This window comes from Cetorhinus maximus, chromosome 24 (genome assembly GCF_964194155.1).
Source record: "Cetorhinus maximus chromosome 24, sCetMax3.hap1.1, whole genome shotgun sequence".
Lineage (NCBI taxonomy): Eukaryota > Metazoa > Chordata > Chondrichthyes > Lamniformes > Cetorhinidae > Cetorhinus > Cetorhinus maximus.
Window position 1 is genome coordinate 39,401,922 of NC_135902.1, and position 26,175 is coordinate 39,428,096.

The 26,175-nt window shown below is 41.9% G+C and overlaps 1 protein-coding gene across 7 annotated transcripts in view; it reads right to left on the reverse strand.

Annotated features, from left to right (window-relative positions):
• Positions 1-23,347, reverse strand: part of wipi1 (WD repeat domain, phosphoinositide interacting 1) — a 67,453-nt gene extending 44,106 nt beyond the window's left edge. For 2 of the 7 annotated variants that reach the window (XM_078571081.1, XM_078571079.1), the window contains exons 1-3: positions 23,114-23,319; positions 17,767-17,853; positions 15,181-15,263 (exon numbers count right to left, since the gene is read on the reverse strand). Coding sequence is in view for 4 of the 7 variants with exons in the window: in XM_078571075.1 (XP_078427201.1) it covers positions 15,181-15,263; positions 23,114-23,187 (157 nt within the window). In the remaining 3 variants the exon portion in view is untranslated. Of the gene's footprint in view, positions 1-15,180; positions 15,264-16,008; positions 16,254-17,766; positions 17,854-23,113 lie in introns of those variants that run through there. The other 5 variants (XM_078571076.1, XM_078571074.1, XM_078571075.1 and 2 more) reach the window with 4 other exon arrangements.
• Positions 23,348-26,175: the final 2,828 nt, after the last annotated feature.

Here is a 26,175-nt window from a genome sequence, read left to right on the forward strand (position 1 = left end):
AAGCTTGTAAAAGACTCACCAGCTCCACCCTTCAATGGAATTTTGTGTCATTCTTTATACGGAACAGAGTCCCAGTGGATTTGAGTTTCATCCAAATTGCAGCCCACCCACAGACAATTTGCTTGACTTTTAATCTTCCCCAGAGGTCCAAGGCCTCACTGTTTAGGTGCTTACATCTGTAAAACATCTGGGTAGTGTTGGGTTTCCAGCACCCTGTGGGTGCATGTTCCAATATGAGTCAGTCCCTAAAGATGACACATTCATAGATTCTATTATATAAGTTACCAGCAGTATAACTTGAAACAAATGCTAATACAAAATGAACAGTGCTGGCTAACACGCTACATGCTGTTCCCTGCTATCATATATCCAAGTTGTATTCGTAGCAGCTGATTTTTATCTCTTCTTGTCTCCTGGAACCACTTTTAGACTACAGCTTCATAGGCTCCTGGTGCCCCAGGAGGACCTCATTCAAGTGGTGATTCTTAAATAGTGAATATCAGTGTTTTTCTTTTAATTTTTTCACAGTTAGTGATAAAGAATGCTTACATTCTCATACACAATTAATCTTTGTAAACTTAATCAAATAACAGCCAATATTGTCCAATAGGCAAAACTAATCATGTTCTATTGAATTCATTTGTACAGACAGATATCTTTCAACTACAAAAAGGACTGTAAAAAAACAAGTTCAGTAGGTAACAGAAGGTTCCTCAGCAGATAGATCTACCATGTAGATACAGAAAGCTCCAGCTACACTATTACTAGTCCCTTTTTTTTCCCCAACTTTCTGGTGCATCGCCAACTATGTGCAAGGCCCCACCCATGGCACAGGACTGTGGAAAGTTCCACCCTGCATTTTTTATACTTATAAATCATTTTCCATTGGAAGGAAAGGATGACTAGGAACAAAAGGCTAGGCCAGTGTTGACTTTTTCTTTAATAGTTTTTTCCCTCCTGCTGTAGAAGTGCCAGGTCTCTACTTGACGCTTTCCCACAACAGCATGAGGCCTCTAACTCATCATGTAAAGGCTGCCGGCCCAATCCCATGGTCATTCATGAAGCAGGCTGCTGGTGCCAGTGCTGCACCCTACATTGTTTCTTTCTTTTTAACACAACTGCTAATACAAATGAACAGTTCTGGCTAACACACTCTACATGCTGCTGTCACATATCTAAGTTGTATTCTTAGCTGATTTTTATCTCTTCTTGTCTCCTGGAACCACTGTTAGACTACAGCTTCATAGGCTCCTGGTGCCTCAGGAGGACCTCATTCAAGTGGTGATTCTTAAATAGTGAATATCAGTGTTTTTCTTTTAATTTCTTTCGCAGGATGTGGGCGTCACTGGCAAGGGCAGAAGTTATCGCCCATCCCCAATTGTTTTTGAGAAGGCGGTGGTGATCCGTCTTCTAGAACCTCTGCAGTCCATGTTGTGCAGGTACACCCACAGTGCTGTTAAGTTAGAATTTCCAGATTTTGACCCAGCGATGATGAAGGAAAGGCAATGCATTTCCAAGTCGGGATGGTGCACGATTTGGAGGGGAACTTGCAGGTGGTGTTCCCACACATCTGCTGTCCTAGTCCTTATAGATGGTAGAGGTTGCGGATTTGGAAGGTGCTGTCAAAGAAGCAGTGGCAACTTGCTGCAATGCATCTTGTAGCAGGTGCATACAGCTGCCACCTTGCACCAGTGATGGAGGGAGTGAATGTTTGAGGTGGTAAATGAGGTGACAATCAAGAAGGCTGCTTTGTCCTAGATGGTGTGAACTTCTTAAGTGTTGTTGCAGCTGCAATCATCCAAGCAAGTGGAGAGCATTCTATCATATTCCTGACTTGTGCCTTGTAGATGGTGGAAAGGCTTTGGGAAGTCAGGAAGCGAGTTACTTGCTGCAGAATACTCAGCCTCTGACCTCCCTTTGTAGCCTCAGTATATAGGGATGGTTCAGATAAGTTCCTGGTCTATGGTAATCTCCAGGATATTGGTGGCAAGGGATCCAGCGAAACAGACAATCCCACTGAAACTCAAGGAAAGGTAGTTAGACTCTCTCTTGGCACTAGTCATTATCTGGCACTTGAGCTCTGAAGAAGAGTCATACAGACTTAACGTTAACTCTGTTTTTCTCTCCATAGATGCTGTTTTACCTGCTGAGTTTTTCCAGCATTTTTTTTTTGTGTTTCAGATTACCTGGCACTTGTTTGGCATGAATGTTACTTGCCACTACCAGTCCAGTCCTGAATTTACCCAGAACTTTCTGTAAGCAGGCACAAGCTGCGTCAGTATCTGAGAAGCTGTGAATTGAACTGAACACTGAACATCCCCACTTCTGATTTTATGGTGTATGGAATGTCAACTAAGGAGCTGAAGATAGTTGGGCCTTGGACACTGTCCTAAGGGACTCCTGCAGCAATATCCTGGGGCTGAGATGATCAGCTCCCAACAGCCATAGCCATCTTAAATAAAAGCAAAATACCACGGATGCTGGAAATCTGAAATAAAAACAGAAAAACTCAGCAGGTCTGGCAGTGTCTGTGGAGAGGAACAGAGTTAACGTTTCGCGTCCGTATGACTCTTCTTCAGAGCTAGAGAGAGATAGAAATGTCTCTCTTCAGCTTTGTCAATCTCTATGTCTATATGTCTCTTCAGCATTTCTATCTCTCTTCAGCTCTGAAGAGTCATATGGACTCAAAATGTTAACTCTGTTTCTCTCTCCACAGATGCTACCAGATGGGCTGAGTTTTTCCAGCATCTTCTGTTTCTATTTAAGTCACAACCATCTTCCTTTGTGTAGGTGTGACTCCAGCCAATGCAGTGATTTCCCCACCACCAATTCCCACTGACTTCAAATTTACTAATACTCCCCGGTGCCACACTCAGTAAAATGCTTACTCACCTCTGAATTTCAGCACTTTTCCCCATGTTTGAATGAAGGCTGAGAAGAGATCTGGAGCCAAATAATCCTGGCAGAACCCAAACTTAGCCTCAGTAAGCAGGTTATTGTTAAGTAAGTGCCACTTGAGAGCACCAGCAATGATACCCTCCATTGCTCTACCAATGATTTAGAGTAGACTGAAGGGTTGCTAATTGGCTGGATTAGATTTGTCATGCTTTTTATGGACAGGACATACTTGGGCAATTTTCCACTTTGTTGCGTAGATACCAGTGTTGTAGCTGTACTGGAACAGCTTGGCTAGGGGCACGGCTTGTTCTGGAGCACAAGTCTTCAGCTGTAGTCAGGATGTTGTTGGGGCCCATAGTCTTCGCTGTATCCAGTGCCTTCAGCCGTTTCTTGATATCACATGAAGTGAATCAAATTGGCTGAAGTCTGGCGTCTGACTATAGGGACCTCAGGAGGAGGCTGAGACGAGACATCCACTTGACACTTCTGACTGAAGATGGTTGCAATGCTTCAGTCTTTTCTTTTGCTCTGCCAGTGAGGATGGGGAAGTTCATAAAGCCTCCACCTCGTCCTGTTGGTCAATCACCATTCATGACCACATGTGCAGAACAGCAGCATCAGATCAAATCCACTGGTCATGGGATTTCTTAGTGCCATCTTTAATTGCTGCTTCCGCTGTTTAGCATGCATGTAATCATGTGCTGTAGCTTCACCAAAGTGACACCTCATTTTAGTGCTGCTCCCTGCATGCTCTTCTATAGGGCTTATTGAACCAGGGATGGTCTCCTGGCTTGTTGATAAATGCAAAGGGAGGAATATGCTGACCGGTGAGTTTACAGATTGTGGTTGAATATAATTATGCTTCTGATAGCCCACTGCGCCTCATGGTGCCCAGTTTTGAGCAGTTAAATCTGTTCTCAATCTATCCCATTTAGCACAGTGGTGATGCCACTGCACGATGGAGGGCATCCTCAGTGTGAAGATGGGGCTTCATCTCCAGAAGGTGTCCTGTGATCACTCCCATCAACACTGTCTTGGGGAGATTCATCTCTGACAAGTAGGTTGGTGAGGAGGAAACCACATTGGCTTTTAACTTTGTGTTGGTTCTCTCACCACCTGCCACAGACCAGTATGGCAGATATGTCTTCAGGATTCGGCCAACTCGGTCATTGTGCTACTGAATGAATCTTGGTGAAGAACAATGAAGCGGCCACCCAGAGTACATTCTCTGCTGTTGTTTGCTACTCTTAGTGTTTCTTCCAATTGGTATTCAACTTGGAAGTGTATTGATTATTCAGCTGAGGAATGGTTGTAGGTGGTAATCAGCAGGAAGGTTCCTTTCCCATGTTTGACCTAATGACTTCACGGGGTCTGGAGTCAATGCCGAAGACTTCTATTGCTGCCTCCTCCCATCTGTATACCACTGTGTCGCCACCTCTGGTGGGTCATCCAGTCGGTGGGATAGGACATACACAGGCATGGCGAAGGAGAAGTCTGGGACATTGGCAGAAAGGCATAGTTATGTGAATTTGACTATGTCAGGCCGTTGCTTGCTATTCGGTGGGACAGCTCTCCCAATTCCGGCACAAATTCCAAAATATTAGAGAGGAGGACTTTACAGCATTGGCTGGACATAGGTGTGCCTTTGCCTTGTCCAGTACCTGGATTGCTGCCGTGTGGTCTGTCTAGTTTTATTCTTCTTAGACCTTCTCGGAGCAGTTTTGCACGGCTATTTCAGAGGTCAATTAAGAGTCCTAGTTACGGTTCTGGAGTTACATATAGGCCAAAGTGGGTAAGGATGGCAGATTTCCTTTCCTAAAGGACATTAGTGAACCAGGTGTGTTATCACGACAATCCAATAATTTCATGGTTACCATTACTGGTTTAGCAGCTTTCTATCCCAGATGTATTTAGTTAACTGAATTTAAATTCCCCAGCTGCCATGGTTGAATCTGAACTATGTCTCTGATTATTAGTCCAGTAACATACCCACTGTGCTGCCAAATATAGCTACAGACAGGTGAGCCCTGTAAAAGCAATTATATCCTCTTTTCACTTAGATCCAATATTCAGTGTTTTTTAGTGCCTCTTTCTTCAGGACCTCCAGTGTACAAGAGGAGCAACAGGCTCCTGTGTCCTCTCTGAGATTACTTAATGTGCCATATCAGAATTCAAGGCACAAATCCCATTCCCTTAGCTCTTCAAGTCCCAACATGCTGGTTTATAAATGCAGTCCAACACATTGGTGCCTCCCGTGTTGTTTAATACCCAGATTAAAATTCTTTAGATTCCTTTTAAGCCTGTAATCCTAGTCACTATTTATGCTCCAGAAAGCACACAATACCACTTCTGAAACAGAACATAAGGTTGTACCAAAAGACAAGCTACCAAGAATGTTACAGCAGGTGGTGAGCTGCTAATACAGGATCCAGTGCACATGATCAGATTTCCAAGAACTCAGATCTCAAAACTCTAAATCAGTTAAACTTTCCCACAATAGGAGAAGGCACACAAAAGATTTACTAGACTGATACCAGAATGAGAGGGTTATATCTAACAAGAAAGACTGAAAAAGCTGGTTCCCTTTTCTCTAGAAAAAAGGAAGCCAATGGATGACCTAATAGAGGCCTTTATCATTAGGATTAGATAAGAGCAGACATAGAGAATACGCTTCAACTGTGGGAATGTGGGTTCACATTGCCCATGTAGCTCTAATTGTGGGATCAGCAGATGGGGTTAAAACAACCGGTAAAACAATTTGGTTCTGCCGAATATGGATGCTTTGTGAAGCAGACTGAAAGGCAAGACTGAGGGGCTCAAGGAATGGGAAGGTCACTCATCCATGTTTTGAGGGTCTGGGATATGTTGGCTTGGTTACTGTTTATAGTAATAAAGTGATTGTAGAGCTTAAGTGAACCACACAACCATGATTACAGAATCATTAAGAGAGATTGATGATACAAGTGTATCTTCTTAACTTCATATTATCTGAAGTCTACTTTGTATCTTTTAACATATTGTAATTTAGTGCCAGTATGCATCAAACATAGAAGTCTAAAGGTAGAATTGATAAATGCGTTCTGAGTAAAACAATGTTTGCTGTAGTTGTGCTGCAATTGTGAGGCATGGTTCCTGAGCTTTCATAGAGGATCGTAACTCAATAATAAAGAATCATATGGAATCGCCTTGTGTGATTTGACTAAGTACTTGGATTGTATAACATGGGCCTGTTAAATACATGGATCTGATTCTGTGGTTGTTACAATTCATGTCAGTGTTTAAAGTAACAAAACAGAACATGAAAGCAACTGCCACTAGTGCAAGCCCAAAACTAGTTATAATTAGAGCAAATATAAGATAGATAAACTCATTAAGGAATTCAGGATAAATTTCTTTACCCAGAGAGTAATTCGAATATGAAACTATTATATGATATAGCAAGTTAAGTCAAGTAACAAGTACATTTAAAAGGCACGGTGTCTCCTGCCAACACAAGATGGCCACCGATACCTGTCTGTGCATGCGCACTGGTCCTCGCATATGCAGAAAACCAATTATTTCACTTGTTGCACCCAGCCTGCCAAAACTACCGCATTTTGTGCTAAAATGTGAATGCTTGGGCAATGTGAATTAAGCAATGTAAATCGGAGCCAACATTTTGAACTGTTGATAGCTTGAACTAAATGACTTTGAGTTCGGATGCAGTGAGGGAGGCGGGTTTCTGGGGTGGGGCCTCAGTCAGACTCGGTCCTCAGGCAGAGAGTTTGGGCCAAACAGAAGGCAAATTTTACAAATAAAATGACAATTAGCACTGCCAAAGTAAACCAGACATGCAGGGAGTTGTTGATGCATTAAAATCATTTCTCCAGTGGCATACACTAAACAGACGCTGGCTGTTGCCTACTCTGTCGCTAACAATGATGTAACAGAGCTAAACATTAGAACTGTGTTATGCATGGCTTTGGCAACAAGCACAGCCAAAAGACAACTAGATAAGTAAATGAGGAAGAAAAGAATGAAATTATGTACAGATAGAGTTAGATGAAGTCGGGTGGGAAACGCTCATGTGGAGCATAAACACCAACATACACTAGCTGAGTTAAATAGTTTGTTTCTGTGCTGTTTCTTAGTTACAACACTGCACGGTGTTCCATGCTATGACGGGATTCATCTTGGATAGAATCAGGTGCGATATATTTGGTTTGTTCTGAACACAAATTTTAGCGTGGGCACTGTCCCCAAATATCTTGCATGTCTATCTCCAAAGATGTCTACAGCTCCGATATTATCCTTGTCCCATTCACCAGCACCTGAAGTATGCTGCAACTCCAGCAACCGCCAGAGGAAAAGCAAAACAAAATAATAAGAAAAAAAAAGCACAATGTTGAGGGGCTTTGTTGGGGACATGTAAAAAATAACTGTAGTCCTGATGCTGTATTTAGTAAGCTGGTGTCACAGAAACTTACAGCACAGAAGGAGGCCATTCTTCCTATCGTGCTTGTGCTGGCTGTTTGAAACAGCTTAAAACCATAACCCTGTTTTGTGTCCACAACCTCGTAGGTTCTTCATCCTCAAGTACCTGTCCAACTCTCTTTCTTTGGAATCACCTTCCACCATCCTTTCATGTGGAGGTTCCAGATCCTGACAACCCTCGGGTTGGAAAGAATTCTCATCTCCGCTCAAGATCTTTTGCCAATTATTTCGAATCTTTGACCTTTAATTATTGACCCATTTGCCAGAGGGGATAATTTTTCTCCGACTGCCTAATCGAAACCTCTCATTGTCTCACAACCCACCCCATTTAGGTCACCTCTTAACCTTTTCCATTCAGAGGAGAACAGCCCTAACCTCTCCAATCTTTGCTTAAACCAGAAGCCGCTCATCCCCAGTAACATCCTGGTAAACCTCCCCATTACCCTTTCTAAGGCCTTTACATCTTTCTTGGAATATGGTAGCCAGAATTTTTTAAAAATTCTTTCTTGGGATGTGGCTGTCATTGGCAAGGCAGCATGTGTTGCCCATTCCTAAATGCCCTTGAACTGAGTGGCTTGCTGGGCCATTTCAGAGGGCATTTAAGAGCCAGCCACATTGCTGTGGATCTGGAGTCACATTTGGCCAGACCAGTAAGGATGACGTGCATTAGTGAACCAGATGGGTTTTTATGACAGCCGATGATAGTTTCATGGTCACCATTACTGAGACTAGCTTCATATTCCAGGTTGAATTAGCTGCATTTAAATTCCACCAGTTGCCATGGTGGGATTTGAACCCATGTCACCCGAACATTAGCCTGAGCCTCTGGATTAGTAGTTCAGTGGCATTATCACAACGCCACCATCATCCACATTGTCCACAATACTCCAGCTGAGGCCTAACGAGTGATTCATAAAGTTTGAGCAAAACATCTTTGCTTTATATTCTATTCTCCTATGTATAACCCATCTGCTTTTTTAACCACCTTATCAACTTGATCTGGCCCTTTAACGGTTTGTATATATGGACACCAAGGTCTCTCTGCCCATCTAGATTTTTCAAAATTATGCCATTTGTAGAATACTGTCTTTTTATATTAGTCCTCCCAAAATGCATTACTTTTTTAAAAATTCATGGTGTGGCTGGCAAGGCCAGCATTTATTGTCCAAGCCTAACTGCTCTTGAAAAGGTGGTGGTGAACTGTCTTCTTGATTGCAACTGTGGGGCTTGCTAGGCTATTTGAGAGGGCAGTTATGAGTCAACCACATTGCTATGGGTCTGGAACATCATATAAACCAAACTAGGACATTAGTGAACCAGATGGGTTTTTACGAAAATCCAGTGATTTCATGGTCACCATTATTGACACTAGTTTTTATTTTAATTCCAGATTTAGTTAAGTCATCAAATTTCAATTCCCCAGCTGTTCTGGTGGGATTTGAACTCATATCTCAGGCCATTAGTCCAGGCTTGGATTGCACATCCAGCAACATAGCCACTGATACTCCACCCCTAACTTCCCAATTATCTGCTCTGAACTCTATCTTCCATGCACTGCCCATTTCACTGGCCTGTCTATGACATCCTGAAGCTTAAAAATGTCCCCTTCACCATTATGTTGCTAAGTTTTGTATTATCTGCAAGCTTTATAATGCTGTTCCCTACACCCAGATCTAGTTTGTTTATAAAAACTGCAGAGAGACATGGATCTAAAATTGACCCTTAGGGAACATCACTGTTAATCACCTCCTAATCAGAAAAACATCCACATACTGCCACCCTTTGCTTCCTATCACTAAGCCAATTTGTATCCATAAGCTCCCCTTTCCCCTTAATACCAGTGGTTTCTGTTTTCTTAATGTCCTATGTGGCACCTTGTTGAATGCCTTCTGAAAGCCCACATAAACAAATTCTGCTGAAGTACTTTGATCAATCTCCTCTCTTACCTCAAAGAATTCAATGAAGTTAGTCAAACATGATTTGCCTTTAACAAATCCATGCTGGCTCTCCTTGATTAACCCATGCCTTCCTTATTAAATTGAAGTTTGTTTCATCCCTGATAACGGTTCCCATTTACATCCCCACCACCGATGTCAGGCTACAAGAGCAAAATACTGTGGATTCTGAAAATCTGAAATTAAAACCGAAAATGCTCAGCAGGTCTGGCAACATCTGAGGGAGAGATACAGAGTTAGTACTTCAAGTTGATGACGTTTCATCAGAACCTGGGAAAGTTAGAAATGAAATAAGTCATAAGCAAGGACGGAGTCAGTAAAAGGAACTTCACTGAATAAAGTGAAAAAGGAAAACAATAAAGAAGGAAGGTCTGTGATAGGATGGAGGGCAGGAGAGATTAAATGACAAAAGGGTTGATGGTGCAAGGCCAAAGGGAGTGGTAATGGGACAGGAAAAGAAATAAGTCATGTATCCAGAGATCTGGGTGGCAGAAACATACATAGCTGCCACCTAAAAACAAAAAAGAAAGACACGAGAAACCAAAACCAGTGAAGGATAAAGAAATAAAGTGGGGGCAGAGGTTATGGTCTGAAATCGTAGAACTCAATGTTGAGTTCAGAAGGCTGTATGTAAAATGCATCATCGAAAGTGGTGCTGTTCCTCAAGCTTGCTTTGAGCTTCATTCAAACACTACATGAGGCGGAGGACAGGGAGGTTAGGGCAGATGGAGGGTGGGGAATTAAAAATGACAGGCGAGTCCAGTTGCAGTTTCCTGCCACTGGTCAAGTTCTCCAGCCATACCTTCTATCTCCACTTTCTTGACTCAGTCACTGCTCTCCACTGTGCCACACTGTTGTGCACTCTTCACCGTCAGTCACACTCTGCCTGCAGTTTCTCATGAACAGTCACACTTCACACTAATGATTTCTCTTGTCAGCTGCACTCTTCTCCCACAGCTTCTCAATATTTCCCACCAGCACTTACTTCACTATTGGGACTCCATCTATATTTTCTCCCTCACATTCTTTACCTTCAATTTTTCAACATCAGCCATATTCTTCTCCCAGTTTTGCGCTACAGATATTTAAACTGATACAAGTGCACAGCATTCCCTATGTTGTACCTATATTAACTCCAGCATGGATCCAAATTTTTTTGGATCCCAGAAATTGGCAGTGGATTCTGTCTAAGTTCTAAGGCAGGGGTCACCAACACGTCGATCGCGAGCGACTGGTAGCTCGCCATCTGCCAATGAGTAGCTCGCACTAAGATTTGGAAAAATAACCAATAGTATTACAGGATTCAAGTCATTAATTATTTTTCTGCCGCAAGCCAACTAGTTAGTCATTTTGTAAATGACATTGGCGCCTGAGTCAGCGTCATGCCGTAAGTGTGGGTCCGACTGCCGGAAGTAATAACATGGGTGGCAATTGTGACCGGCCGTAAGTGAGGAGTGACATAAATCGAGGACCAACTCTACTAGCTAGTGTGCGACAGGAAAAATAATCTACCCTTGTTGACATCATGGATGCAGAGGCAGGTCCATCCAAAAAAAGGCAAAAGATGTGCTATTTCCATCAAGTGTGGGAGAACAATTTTTAGCTTCCAAGCATTAAAGACAAGTGTGTCTGTTTAATCGGCGGTGTCAGAGTTGCAGTAATAGCTTAATCTATGCATATATTTTCAATATATATCTTAGTAATTCGGGATATTTTTCATTAATCAGAAGTAGCTCTCATTAAGAAAAGGTTGTCGGCCCCTGTTCTAAGGCAACTGAGCCAACCTAGTGAACATATCTCTGTCTATCGCAAGTGCTGTACTTGCAGTTGTTGCTTTTATTTAGTATTTCTTCCCCAGGGTCTCTTTTGAATCATCATGTATCCTGACGTCACCTCCTTTCCATTTTGTATGTGTGATCACAAGTCCATTGGTATCCAAAATGCAGACACACCATTTACACACAGATGACTATACATTTAGATGAGGAGTAGAGAACAGAATAGAATTTTATAGTACATCTACCTTACAGCATTGCTGCCAGTGCAACCGCCATTTTCTTTTTTGATGCAAGATGAATGAGACCATGCCACCATCTCAGGGAGTATCATAATCTACTTGAAGAGGCACAAAGGTGACACGTTGTGGCACTGAATGGCAGGAGAACATCGTGCATCCACAATCTAACACATGAAGAACTTCTGACCTCTGTCATGCTGACAGTTGAGCTGATGAACCAAAGTTCAAGAGCTTCCTCCAGAGAATGACAGGATCGGCCCAGGTTTATGTGACGCTAGCACCAATTAAAGCTGGCCTGCACCACTTAAAGGGGAGGTGCATTTAGTGGTCCAAGCAGCAGAACTATTGTTTCAGGAAATTGATGGTCTGCTTCATAACCTTCCTAGTTGCAGCACGGCTGTCATTGTAGGAGGTCTGTCCATGTGTGGTCAGGTGGTGAAGAGTTGTTATTAGCTACTTGTACAGTGCATAGACAATGTCACCGAACAGCCACCTTCTGGTTTGACATGATGGCTCGAAGGTGGTTGGAACAATGGGAAAGCATCATGACTACTGCCAGGATAGCAGGCATTCTCAACATGATGTCCTGGGCGTGGTCACACACCAAGTGCATGTTGAGAGAGTGGTACACCCCTCGAGGTTGCGGTACATCTCATCAAGATGTGGCACCTGCAAAACAATATGTGGGCAGTCGATGGTTCCTTGCACCATGGGGGAAGTATGATATCCTGGTGAAGCCATTTGCCCGCTCCTGCTGCTTCCCTCAGCTTAGAGAGAAGGCAATGATGAGCCCCTCCTAGTCTACAGAGCCTCTGTGACCTTCCAGTGATGGATGGCGAACTGCAATATATTGGCAATGCTGGCTTTTCCAGCCTGTAAGGATCCGCTGGTAGAGAAATCGAAAACAATGGTGACCATTGGATGTGTAATCCTTGCCATGCTCAGCGGCTGCAAGTTCAAGTTGAGGAGTTGCCACGGTGCCTGTGATGTCCTCCAGGTGAAGTACAGCCACCAAACACACTGCTCCTGGTTGAGGTGCAGCTGGATAAGTGCTCAGTGAAGACCATAGGTGAATACAGCTTCCTGCTGTGAACCCTCCTCCTTTCTCTGAGAGCAGCTGATCTTCTCTGCTGCCTTAGCTCCATCTCCCTGTGATGCTGCAGCTGAAGGAGCACTGCAACAATAACCTTCATGACAGGGAGCAAGTGGTCTAATTAGAGGCAGTTCAAACACACACAACTGCTTCCAAAGGTCAACAACACTCCCTTCTGACTTACCCAACTTCTGCCAACTCCTTCGACTCTGCAGCAGCAAGAAGGCAGTGCAAACACCTCACTTGTGAGTTGAACGGTGATCCCTTTATATATGCCGATGTGGGAGTCTCTCGTGTAGCTGAACACATGTTCAGTTGTGCGTGTTGAAGGGACAATATCAGCAGGGGTGGCAAGGTCCAAAATGGCTGGTCACGCATCAAATCAGCATTACATGCTGACTGGAGTCACGATCTGCCTAATCCCTACACTTCCAGTGCTTACACGTGACCCTCATGCTATCACCCTGTGCACCTGCCAATCAGTGCAGACCAGGCAGAAGTCATTGGGTGCGGGCCCCCAGCCATTATTTTGCTTGACTGGCTCCCTTAACACTGGAACTACCAGTGCCACAGTGCCCAATTTTGCATAATTCCATTAATGATTAGGTGCTGCCAAGCTTCAGGTTTAAAAGGCTGAAGTTTGTAGAAGGAAGGAAAGATTGCAGAACATAAAGAGTTCCACATTTTGAAGACCTGAATAGTTAAGACTAGAAAAACTACTGTAAGCCTTAATTTGAATCCTGGTTACATAAATAACAGTAACTTTCAAAAGTAATTCAGGTGAAGTTTGGGAAGTTTCCTGGGAAACATGTCAAGATACTAAATAAATACAAGATATTCTTCAACTCAGTGAGAGTGCAGGATGGGAAAAAAGTATATGGGATGGTAACTCAGGAGAACTGGTAAACGTTGCTGTCTGGTTCTGTGGCTTTCTTATTGGTGGTGATTGGAAATGTTCCCTTTGCGAGTACATGCTTGGCTGGGTAAATTAAGCTACAATGGATTCCTGTACGTCTCAGGGCTTTCTTGGCATTGGAATAGGCACTCACTGTTCCCTCTGAGGATGCTGAGTAATTCTGATTAAACTACACTTGTCAGTCTTCAAAAAAAAAAATGAACAAAGTACTTATTCTAAGCTGTCAGTAACCAAGTGTTCCCTCCCCTGAAATCACTTCCTTTGGCTCAGTGTCCATTTTGTTTTGATTACATCTCTATGAAGCATTTGGGGTGTTTCCTATCTTAAAGGCACCTTATAAAGGCAAGAGTGCAGCTAACATGAACAGAGGCCACAAAATAGGCATTACTCTGTCATAGCCCTCTCTCTAAACCTTACTTGCATTCTAGTTATGCTAAAATTCTTAATTGTACAACTTTTAAGATTTCTTCATGGGGGTTCATGGTGACTTTTTTGGTTGCTGCTCTGACTCATCTCAGGCTAACCATCTGGAATAAGAACATATGTAGATGGAAGTAGATAGGTAAAATCAAAAGTTTGGCAAGTGAGAAGTCATTTGAAATGATCGCTATGGATTGGAGTTCTGCTCTTACCAGATTTACAGTCGATCTCATGTATTATTGCACCCAGCCTTTGAAAAAGTTCCAGCACCGTTAGCTGTCTCAAACAGGCGTCCCGGTTAGCAGAAACGCAGCCGGGAAATAGGCTCTGAGAGCATGGTTGTAGTCTGTAATCCGAAGGAGTTCATTTTTTGCTGCATGCTGGGGTAATTTATAGGAGTGAAAGAGTGTGCGTGAGTGAGCGAGAGTGAGAGAAAACAAAAATTTGGTATGCAGTTCAGCAAATGATTAGGAAGGGAAATGGAATGTTGGCCTTTATTGCAAGGGGAAATCAAGTAAAAATAAAAAGTAGTGAAGTTATGCTACAGTTGTACAGGGTATTGGTAAGACCACATCTGGAGTACTGTGTACAGTTTTGCTCTCCTTACCTAAGAAAGGATATAATTGCATCAGAAGCAGTTCAGAGAAGGTTCGCTCGACTGAATCCTGGGATGAAGGGGTTATCTTATGAAGAAAGCTGAGCAGGTTGGGCCTATACCGATGGGAATTTAAAAGAATGAGAGGTGATCTTATTGAAACATATAAGATCCTGGGGGGACTTGACAAGGTGGATGCTGAGAGGATGTTTCCTCTTGTGGGGGAGTCTAGAACCAGGGGACACAGTTTAAAGATTAAGGGTCTCCCATTTAAGATGAAGATAATTTTTTTTCTCTCAAAGTGCAAAAATCGACTGGTGAAAAATTTGTACTGGTGATCTTGTAATGTTCGCAATTTGGTATACCTTGAGAGTAGAGCAGAGAAAGGTACATGCTACTCCTGGACAGATTAAAGATTGCCTCACAAGGTTTGATATTGGGTTCTAAAAACAGAAACTGTTCCACTCCATAGCTTCATGGCCACAATAAAAGTACCCCAACTAAATTAAAACACAATACTCTCTTCTTTATGTTAATTAGCATGCATGGAACACTTTCAGGCACTTTGCTATTGCACAATGAAAGCAAGGAAAATAAAGTTACATTTCTGAAGAGGCACCACTTCTTTACCTAGGTATCACACAGGTATGACCAATATATAAAACATTGACGTTGTGCCACAAATAAACCTAGAATTGTGTTATTTCATATATCACAATTACTAGACATTTACAGAAAATCCTTCAAAAGAAAAACCTGGAATAAAGTAGCAATCATATTCAATTTTCAAACTTTAAAAGAGCTATGACTCACTGCATTTGTAGATTTCCTCCAACCTGTCCACTGATGACAATGAGAAAAGTTTATAACCAGAGCTCGTACCAACTGCCAGAGATCTGTAGAACAAACAACAAAAAAACATCAATATCATTCGTAGAATGAGAAGTCTACCTCAAGTGATGTCCTGTTACAGACTTTGTTACCCATCTGAAATGCCAACTTTTCCATTGGTACCTTCATTAATACATGTTAAGAATGCAAATAACAGGTAGGGAAGTCCTCATTCATCTCCCTCGTAGCATTACCTATACCACTTCATATTACCTGGTACTCACACAAACTACCCAGCCATATATAATTGGTGCTAATACGACTGCAATTATCAGTACTGAATCAATAACACTCTCAAAAGCAACATTAATATATATCTGATAATGGTACAACTCATAGCAGGGTTATGGCTGATCCATTATTTGTATTCCTGATACCATGGTTATTCTTTTTATTCTTCCATGGGATGTGGACATCACTGGCAAAGCCAACATTTGTTGCCCATCCTGGCGATGCCAGGTATGTAAGTGGTACGTCCCAACAATTGATCCTTGTTCATAATAGACAGAGTATAGCTCACATGTGCAAAGCCCAAAACAAAACGTCTACTGTTAGATGTGATTCCGTGATTAGGCAGTACTTGCTGAACAATTCTTGAGCAATTGACTGCGCTAATAGCTACACTAACAACCAATTTTAGATAATCAGCTGAGCTCATGTGTGGCTCATTTACTCTTGCTAGAAATGACATTTATTCCTAGGCAGGGACCCGTTCTCTGCAAACAAAAAGAATATGTTCAAGCCTTGCACCTTTTTAAAAATTCCTTGGAAGCTTGGGAAGCCTAAAGTTCCCTGTTGTTTTCTCCATGGCAATGCCTCACCCAGAGAATACCTGCCAATCAACCAGCACCCTTTTCTCCTGTAGTATAAATTGTTGCAATTGTTTGAAGTTTGGTGTTCTTGTGTTTGTCCCGATTGCGTGCAAGATGAAAAGCTTCGGCAATATGTCTCCCTTTTCAGCAAGATTTAAGTTCTGTACTACCAAGCGACTACTGTTACATTCCAAATGACTGGTTTTCTTCCTTTTTTTTCCCTAAAAGGAGGAATTTGCACAAAACAAATATGTCCATAATTTAACGACAAAGACGTATGGCAGGAAGTGCCATTTCACAAGCAAGAGACATGTAGCATTTCTATATTCATGAATCTCACATACCAAGGCTCAATGCCATACAAAGGCTACGCTGAAGCATCAGCCTAGGTTTTGTGCTCAAGTCCTGGGGTAGGGCTTTAAGCTGGAACCTTGTGATTTGGAGGCGAGGGTGCTACGAGCTGAGCCATGGTTGACGCTCTTAAGTAGTTTCTGTTAAGAACCTGCAAATATTCTAGCTCCCATAGTTTGTGTTCCTGGAGAGTTGATTTTTTTTTTTTAAAAGTATGACATAGGAAGTTGAATAACTCTCAAAATTGTCCAAGAGGCAGGACAGTCAGGGTTGAGTCTCGTATTGTTTCTAAATTATTAGTAAGTAAATTACACAAATTATTTCACGTTGGGCGTATTTACAATAGCACTTTATTCTGACAAAGCAACATTCTGGCCTGCCATCTAAAATTTACAAATAATTTTCTAAACTGGAATTCAACTTACGAATTTACAAGCAGTTACAATTATTTGAGTTCTGCTGGGGATATTTGAGCAGTGGCTGTTAAGGGACAGGCTAATTTACCAGCTAAATATCACAATCATCCACAAGCAGCATCATGGAAGATCCACTCATCAACCTCAGTTTATGCTAGCATTGCTGAATTTGATATAGATGTGTAATCTGCAATAAAAATATACAGACTTAGTCACAACTGTTTACATATATCATCTATCATTATGCAGTCTACTTGACTATTACACAGTTGAACATCTGAGTGTGGTTGCTAAGCCATCCAAATATTTTGATTAAAGATAAACTCTTATTATACCTTTACAGCAGAATGACTATAATCACATGACATCAACTCATTTGGTGCTGGCTCAAAGTACTATTTTCCAGGCAGACCAGTCAGAGCACACAAAAAAAACCCCTGAACTAAACCAACTCCTTGTGGTCTTTAGTACTGACAGTAATCTTCTGAAGCCCATAATAAACTCTGATAACAACTGTCTGGTTTGGGATGTCCTTGACCATAAATGAAAGAAAGAAATCTGGGAGCTAATTAGTTACACTGCCAGATTCTAAATATCTATTAACTTTAATAACATGGCCAGACCTCAATTTTGGGAGCCTCCTGCCAAAAGCCATAATAAAATCTTAGCCACTGGGTTACAAAAATAAGCAAATGCTCAAGACCCTTCTGAAACTTGGGAAGGAATGCCTTAGTACTGTAACTCAAAAGACCAGATACTTTACACATGATAACATTTGATCAGAATGCAGTCATTAAGTGGTTCTTGTTAAAATGCATAGTTGCAAATTATAGAAATTGGGCATCCAGTAATGGGATGAATGTTTATGATTAGGCTGAATGATTGAGCAATGTGATTTTTAACTCAGGGTGAAATGTTGCAGCAAATACCTCTATTCACTGGCACTCTTGTCAGGAGTGTGTTTCACAGCACCAGTGTATTGCCTCTATCTGTCCAGGAAGTTAAGTAAGTCCCAGCTGAGAGTGAAAAGGATAGAAAAAAATTGCATTTATGTAGCACCTTATGTCCCTAGGGCATCCCAAAGATCTTTACAGCCAGTGAATTACTTAGTGAACAACAGTCGCTGTTTTTGTTTAAGCTCACACAGTGGCCAGTTTATAAAGATCAAGAATCCACAAATAGCAAATAAATGAATGACCAGATAATTTCTGTGTGATGGTACTAGGAGAGAGAGCAATATTGGCCAAGGTCCCAAGTAGTCCCATGAACCTTTCAAATCGACTTGAACATGCAGATGGTGTCTTCCAAGAGGCCACATGGCTGACACTGAAGCACTTACTCAGTATCGCACTGAAGTGACAGCCTCGATCACTTGCTCAAATCTGAAGTGGAGCTTGCACACACAACCTTCTAACTCAAAGGTGAGTGTGTGGCTGGTTATTGTACTAGCTGGCAACTTCCTTCACTGTAGTTAGGTGAATTAGTTAAAACTTGTATATTTGTGTTATTTTTTGTTCAACTTCAAACGCAGAAATGAGAAACAATTGAGGAAACAACCTGAACCCATTTTTAGAATAAATGTAGTTGTTAGAAGTTATTGGTAATTATTATTTCTATTCCCATTGACTGAAAGTAAATTGATTGATATCAGGTATCACTGATATCACTGCAGGTATTAAAAAATATATATGTTCTGGAAGCTGATTAGCAATTCGCAGGAGACAGGTTATAAGCTGGAAACTGACCAGGAAGACATAGTTTGACAATGTTAATGATTTTTAAAAAAAGTTCTTGCTGATTTGTTTGGTGACACTTTATTTTTAGTGCCATCCTAATGAATGGAAAATCAAGTATTGACAAGGCTGAAGTAACAGAGCTTTTCCCTGGCATGTGAGAAATAAGTTACATGGAATCAGGTACAAAATAAAAATGTGAGTAGCACTTTAAAAGAATCCTGAACTCAACTCATCAGATTGTTAAGAAACTATGCTTTATCAAAAAATGACTTTATGAATTTACTGACTAGAAAGCACTAACTGTGTTTCAAAAGGACTAAAACAGCAAGCTGTTAAGATGGCCACCAAGGATCAGGTGATTTTTGTAATTCCTGCAGACTGAGAATTACCTCAAGTCTCTGGGAAGTCTGTAATTAAATGGCCCTAGGTGGGGTGCCCTTCCTTGAATGGACATGTCAAGATAAAACCATCTGTGGAATTCAGAGCTTCTATTGTCTATGGACTTACCAAAGCTCGTAATCCAAACTTAAAATTTAAACAACAAAAGCTGTAGAGAAACCAGTTCATCATAAGTAGGTGTGAATAGCCACTATCCATTCCCCATTGTATAGCAATGGCTTCTAGCTTCGAATGATTTATGTGGGCAATGAAGTTTTGATCAGGTGGTTACCTGATCAAAACTGACTTCAAATAACCAATCCTACTTACTCCAGGGTAGAAACAAGCCAGTCTAGAAACAAGCAGGACAGAAGATCCTTGTGTGCATCTCTCGTCCTCTCCACCTATTTTTTCAAGCAAGAAACTGTCTGCTGTTTTTGACTATGCAGGCAGAGATATTTTTAAAGAACTCAACCCAGCAGCTGTTGTCTCCAGAAGAGCAGATAAATCGTCCAACTAAATCTTTAAACCATTTCAATGCCAAAACCAGAATGACCATCGAACTCAGCCTGGATCCACCAAAGCATTCAACCTATGAGAACCATATCATATTAATCTTTACTGGATTTTAAAACTCTCCCAATCTATCCTCCCACTTTGTAATCTAATTTTGTATGTGTGAACCTGAATGTGTGTGCACGCGCGGGTAAAAGTCAGAGTGTTTTTATTATTTTTCTTAGACCTGGTTAAGTACAGTCAAAACTATCCCCCTTTTTAAAAAAAGACACAAGAAAACCTATTTGTTGGTGTCTTTTACATTCACTGCACTAAACAGTTAAACACTCAGTGGATTAGCTAGCATATCCTCTTTTTAAAAAAACTGTTGTGCTCAAGCAAGGAATAGAAAAAGAGGGGAGCCATTCCACCTCTCCTCACCTGATCGTAACAAGATGCTTTAAATGGAACCGCTTGCCGCTTCCTCCACACCTAATCCAACAGTACGGTAATATAACATGCATTTTGGGCTTTTTTAGCTTTTTTTTTGCCAATTTCCTCCCCGTCCCCCGGCCACGACCACACATCCCACTCTTCCCAAACAAACGCGCAAACGTGCTACCCTCATCGAAAGCTGTCTTGGATGCTGCTAATGTTGCTGCTCACGTTTCCAAAACATACACAAGAGTGATGCCTCACAATCCCTCCTGCACTACTCAAATTGGGAGGAGCAGGGATCAGTAGTGAAGATGAGTGGCAAGAAAGCAGAAAAGCATCAAAGCTCTAATGACAGGTGGGTTAGCAAAAGGAGGGTGGATGCTGCTCTGAGCAGTGGAAAAGCAGAGGATGCAAGGCTGCTGGATTTGGTAGAGATTAACTTCATTCAACAAGTCAAAATAATCTTCCTTACCATTGATCAGAACCAAAAACAAATGAAGCACAGGTGTGAAGAAGTATTTTGAGATTCTGAAAGGCAGTTGAAAAATCTCGATAAGAAAAGCTTACAAGTAGCAAGCCAGGTAAAAACCCGTACAGTGTACTGGACTGTCCCAACCCACTTTAATTCTTGGTTGGGTGGGAAAAGATGGGTGAAATACTTAACGCTTTCAAACATATCTCCGATTAAAATTAAAGTGCCAGTGACTGATGACTGGCACTTATCCACAGCTCAAAAAAAGTATTCTTTCAAAGGGCGCTATGAAATTTGGCAATTTTTGCAGCACTAGTTCAAAGGAATTTTCAACTTTGGCTTTCCAGCTACCACCCAATGTCAGTGCTGCTATTTCTGATGAATATTGTGGCACACTGGCCATTGTAAGGAACAGCCATACGTTTGTCTGTGTTGATGTCAATGCTTGTCATATTTACATAGTGCATGTGGTTGCAAAGCAAAGCAAAGCAGATGAGCAATGGACAGAAACAATTTTTATTCAACTTGCAAAATCCTGCTGAAATGAATGTTCAATTCTCACTGTTCTTTCAACTCATCACTGCTGAGCTCTCTTTGATTAAGTGGTGGGTTTGTCCAGGACCAGTATGGAAAAGATACAAGGAAGTCCTGCTGCAATTATATAGGGCCGGAGACCACACCTGGGATACTCTTTCCGTCTCCTTACCTATGGAAGGATATACTTGTCTTCAAGTGGCTGCAACAAAGGTTCTCCACAACAATATTTATATAATGCCTTTAACCTCAAAATTTCCCATGGTGCTTCACCAGATCATTATAAAACAAGGTATGAAATCAAGCCACATTAAGAAACATTAAGGCAGATGACCAAAATCCTGATTACAGCTGTTGGTTTTTACATGGTCTTAATGGAAGAAAGTGATGTGGAGGTTTGGGGAAGCAATTCCAGACCTTAGCGCCAAGGCAGCTGAAGGCATGACTTTCAATGGTATTGAGATTAAAATTGGAATGCTCAAAAGGCAGAATTAGAGGAGTGCAGCTATCTCAGAAAGATAAAAGAGATAGGGATGGGGCCGAGGTCTTGGAGGAATTTGAAAGGGAGTTTAAAAAAGACGCTTTGCTTTATCGGGATCGACTGTAGGTCATCAAGCACAGGGGTGATGGATGAATGGGATTTGGCACGAGTTAGGACTTGGACAGCACAGAGTTTTGGACGACCTAGAGTTTAGAAATTAGAACATCAGAGGCCGGTCAGGAGTGCGTTGGAATAGACAAGTCTGGACAAAGGCTGAATCCTAGACTGATTCCTGGGATGGGAGAGGCTGTTCTAGGAGGACAGATTGAGTGAAACAGTCCTATATCCTCTGAAGTTTAGAAAAACAAGAGGTGTTCTTATCGAAGTGTACAAAATTGGTTGAAGAGTCTGGAATTAGGAGTCATAGTCTCCGGATAAGGGGTCGGCCATTTAGGACTCAGATGTTCACTCAGAGGGTTGTGAACCTTCAAAATTCTGAGGGCTGTGGTTGCTCAGTCATTGAGCATACTCAAGAATGAGGTCGATAACGTCTTGGCCATAATCAACCATGATCTTACTGAATGGTGCAGCAGTAGGGCCTTTTGGCCAACTAATGCTCCTATTCCTTACATTCTTCTAAAGTGCTGGAAGGTTCCAGGCTCAATCCATAAGTTGCGTTTAGCTGTTTTCAGCAGCGACAGTGGGGAAGCTGCTACAACAGTGTCTCAGGAATGGGATCCAGGCTGACATTGTCTTGTGGCTCCGGCTGGAAAGTACGAGTGGTTGTTAGGCAAGGACAGGACTAGACTGTAAAATCCCTGGTTGAATAGCTCACCAGTACTCATTCAGCTTATAGACAGAAGATAATGGCCATCCTGTGAGTAAGTGAGAGCCCCAGATGAACGTGGAGCTGTACTCGACAAGTAAAAACCTGAAACTGGAGGGCAAGAGGGGCTCAGGACAACTGCAGCCTGCAAATAACTGTCAGATGTGATGAATTTGATATCACCAACATTGCATCCTGCAAATAACTGTCAGATGTGATGAATTTGATATCACCAACATTGCATCCTGCAAATAACTGTCAGATGTGATGAATTTGATATCACCAACGTGGCTTCTCAGAGTGCAATTAGTGTGCTAGTATTAAAGTTTTGTGAAGAAACAATAGCTGCTGAGATTCCTTTCACAAAAAAAAAATCTATTTTTGAAAACTGAACTGCTTATTTTGAAGAAATGGAAGATAGCATATTTTATTAGAAACTTTAGCAGTGAAACTGCCACTCTCTGACTGAACTTTCAAGCTTGGCATAACATGGTCCATGCCAAAAAGCAATTTCAAAAGTGTAAAAACAACAATTGTCACTTTACAGCAATGGGATGCCTTTGATCATTTGTTAGTTTGTGAGGCATTGGAAGTTATTGCACCCAGTTGAGAAAATGGTTTGCTACTCGAACAATATTTCATCACCTGGATGTTTTCGAGCGGCGAAATCTGACGCTTAACGGTGAAAATATGTTTTAAAAAACCCGGCAGGCAAAAAAAAACAAACAGCCAGGACCGCTGGCGGTCTAACGCCCCACCCACACCTTTATGGATCTTTCCTTCGATAAGCGTCATGCAGCTTAATCCCAGCAGGATGATGGGCATTCCCGCAACTGCTGAAGAAAAGTTCTCCCAAACTGTTGGTAAACAATGACAAAAACAAAAGCCGATCAGCGGGAGGCGGCCCGTTTCTTACGTGCAGTCCTGATTGAAGGAGGCGCAGAGAGGGGCGATGCGGGCTCCCTCTCCACCGGCATCACTTTGGCTCATTGTCAGCGCTCCGCATCCGAGCCTTTGGCACCGCGCCCGCTCTAAGCGGCGACTCCCCGCAGCCGATCACTCGCCATTCAGCCCCGATCCCCAATCAATACGCAGAGCGGCTGTCAACCGACGACGTCACCTGCCACTCCCTCTGGCCAATGGGGGGCCTCACGTGGTGAGCCATCCTCCAGATAGCCCCGCCTCCCTCCAGCGGGGCTGAATCTCATTGGCTGCAGTCCCTCGGTTATTTTCCTCACCGGGTTGCACTCGCTCGTTTCCGTATTGCCGAATAGGAGCTTGGCCATTGGTCAAGTGCTAAGTCCATCAAATGTCCATTCACTTACTCCTTTCACATATTTGTTAATTTAGTTTATTTGGTTTTGACTCGAAAGAGTTACCTCCCCTCACCCTCCTTTCTGCTCCTCCCATGATGAAGGCAATTTTTGCGTTTGATTGACAGGCGAGCTACATGGTTGTATGATGTTTGGTGGACTATATGGACGCCAGGAAAAAATTTAGCTTTTAGCTTTGCTGCCTCTTAAAAGTTTAGAACCACTGTTTTCGCTTTTAAGAACAAAAGTTGTAGGGGAGACGTTTCTTGCACGTAATATGATGGACCCCACCAAAACAGTATTCTGAAGAAATGCCTTCGCTCAGTAGGCAAGGCCACTAACCAATGACCAGTTTAGCCACACAGGCCCATGAAGATCCTAGGTTTGACCTCCCGTCTCTGTATTACCGATCTCAACCAAAGTAGCAGTTAAAACGTGAAGCTCTGAAGAAGAGCCATGCGGACTCGAAACATTAACTCCGTTTCTCTCTCCACAGATGCTGTCCGACCAACTGAGTTTTTTTCCAGCATTTTCTGTTTTTATTTCAGATTTCCAGCATCCATAGTATTTTGCTTTTATGTTAAAATATCATTTGACCTCCAAACCCTTGGGCTGAGAATGGGATAAAACAGTCGAGTGTTGTTCCTCCCTGAACAAAAATTGCATCTGTGTGCATGTTTGGTAAGGACAGTTGGAACTGGCTCTGTCACTGCCACTGCCACTGACCTTCTAGAGTCATAGAATGGTTACTGCACAGAAGGAGGCCATACAGCCTGTCATGCCTGTGCTGACTCACTGAAGGAGCAATTCACCTGGTGCCATTCCCATGCCTTTACCCATTGCACTGCACATTTTTCCTTTTCAGATAATATTCCAATTCCCTTTTGAGTGCCTTGATTGAACCTATGTCCACCACACTTTCAAGCTGACCATTCCGGATCCTAAGCACTCTCTGTGCGAAAAAGTTTCTCCTCGTGTTGCCATTGCTTCTTTTGCCAATTACCTTACATCTGTGCCCCCCGATTCTCAATCCTTCCACCAATTGGAACAGTTTCTCCCTATCTACTTTGTCCAGATCCCTCATGATTGTGAATACCTTTATCAAATCTAAATCAGACTTTAATTTAAATATGTATGAGTTTTAGCATTCACTTTAGGAAGAATATATTGATCTAGGAGAAAGTCCATGGACTATTCAGATTGCTACCTGGGTTTAACACCCCATTTTATATTGAGACTTGACAAATATGGGTTATATTCCTTACTGGCCTATGACACTCAAAGTTCAGACACCCATATGAATAATTAATTTTTTATGAACATAGGGACAGCAGTAGGCCATTAAGATCCTTGAGTCTGTTCAGTTAGATCATTGACTAATGATCTCACCTAACCTAACTTTGATCTATGCCCTTTGATACCTTTACCTAATAAGAATCTATATCTTAAACATTTCAATTAATTCAGCATTCACAGCCTCTCGGGGAAGATAATTCAGATTTCCACAACCCTTTTGTGTGACAAGGTGCTTCCTGATTTCACACCTGAATGACCTAACACTAATTTTAAGATTACAACCTCTTGGTCTGATTCCTCGCCAAAGGAAATAACTTCTCTTCTATCTCGTCTTTTAGATTTGGCTTAACATTTTACACATCTGAATTAGATATTAGACTTTAACCCGGTGGAAATGTACCATGGAGCTGTTACTGCTTATGGAACCATACCTTAGCATAAAGATTGTACAGTTCAGAAACAGGCTCTTTAAGCCACCAGGTCTGTAGAGGCATTTTTATTCCTCACAAGCCACCTCCCACTATATTTATTGCTTCTCACCCTGCCCTCATATTTCTCCATTTGTTTCTCGCTCATCAATACACCAACCATTCTCTAAAGCATAGATGCATTTAAGGGGAAGCTAGATAAACATATGGAGGGAGAAAAGAATAGAGGGATGTTGATAGGGTTAAATGAAAAGGGATGGGTGAAGTCTTGTGTAGAACATAAATACTGATCTATTTCTGTGCTGTACATTCTTTGTATGGTAATTCTATGTAAATATGCCTATGACACCTAGTGCTGTCTTCCATGTTATTAGCTATAGCTTCCAATTTGATATCATTTGCAAATTTTGATACCATATCTCCAATCCTGAGTCCAAATCATTTTTGTACATCATAAGCAACAATGGTTCCATCATGGATCCCTGCTGGATAACACTTCCCAATTTCAGCCAATCTGACAAACCTCCCTCAACCCCTCCCATCTTCTGTTTTGTAGCCATATCTCAATCTATTCTGCTACCTGGCCAACTCCACATGCCCTGATGTTTGTCTGGAATCTCTTATATGGCACCATATTGAAGGCTTTCTGATAGTCCATATATTCCACATCCAGTGTGTTGCCTTTTCCTGCTCTTTCTGTTACTTCTTGTTTAAACCTGATCTTCCTTCCACAAATTCAGTGACACAGCATGAATTCACTGTCTTCTGAAAAGGAAGAATGACAAGTACGATTAAAATAATGGGTCTTTAAGTTGGACCACAGGCTTTTTCAATCCACCTAATTAGGTAGAAAAAGATTTTATAAAATTGTATGCAAAACACTGCACCTCAGACAATGCAGCATTACTATAATATTGCAGTGAAGAATCAGGCTAAATAAC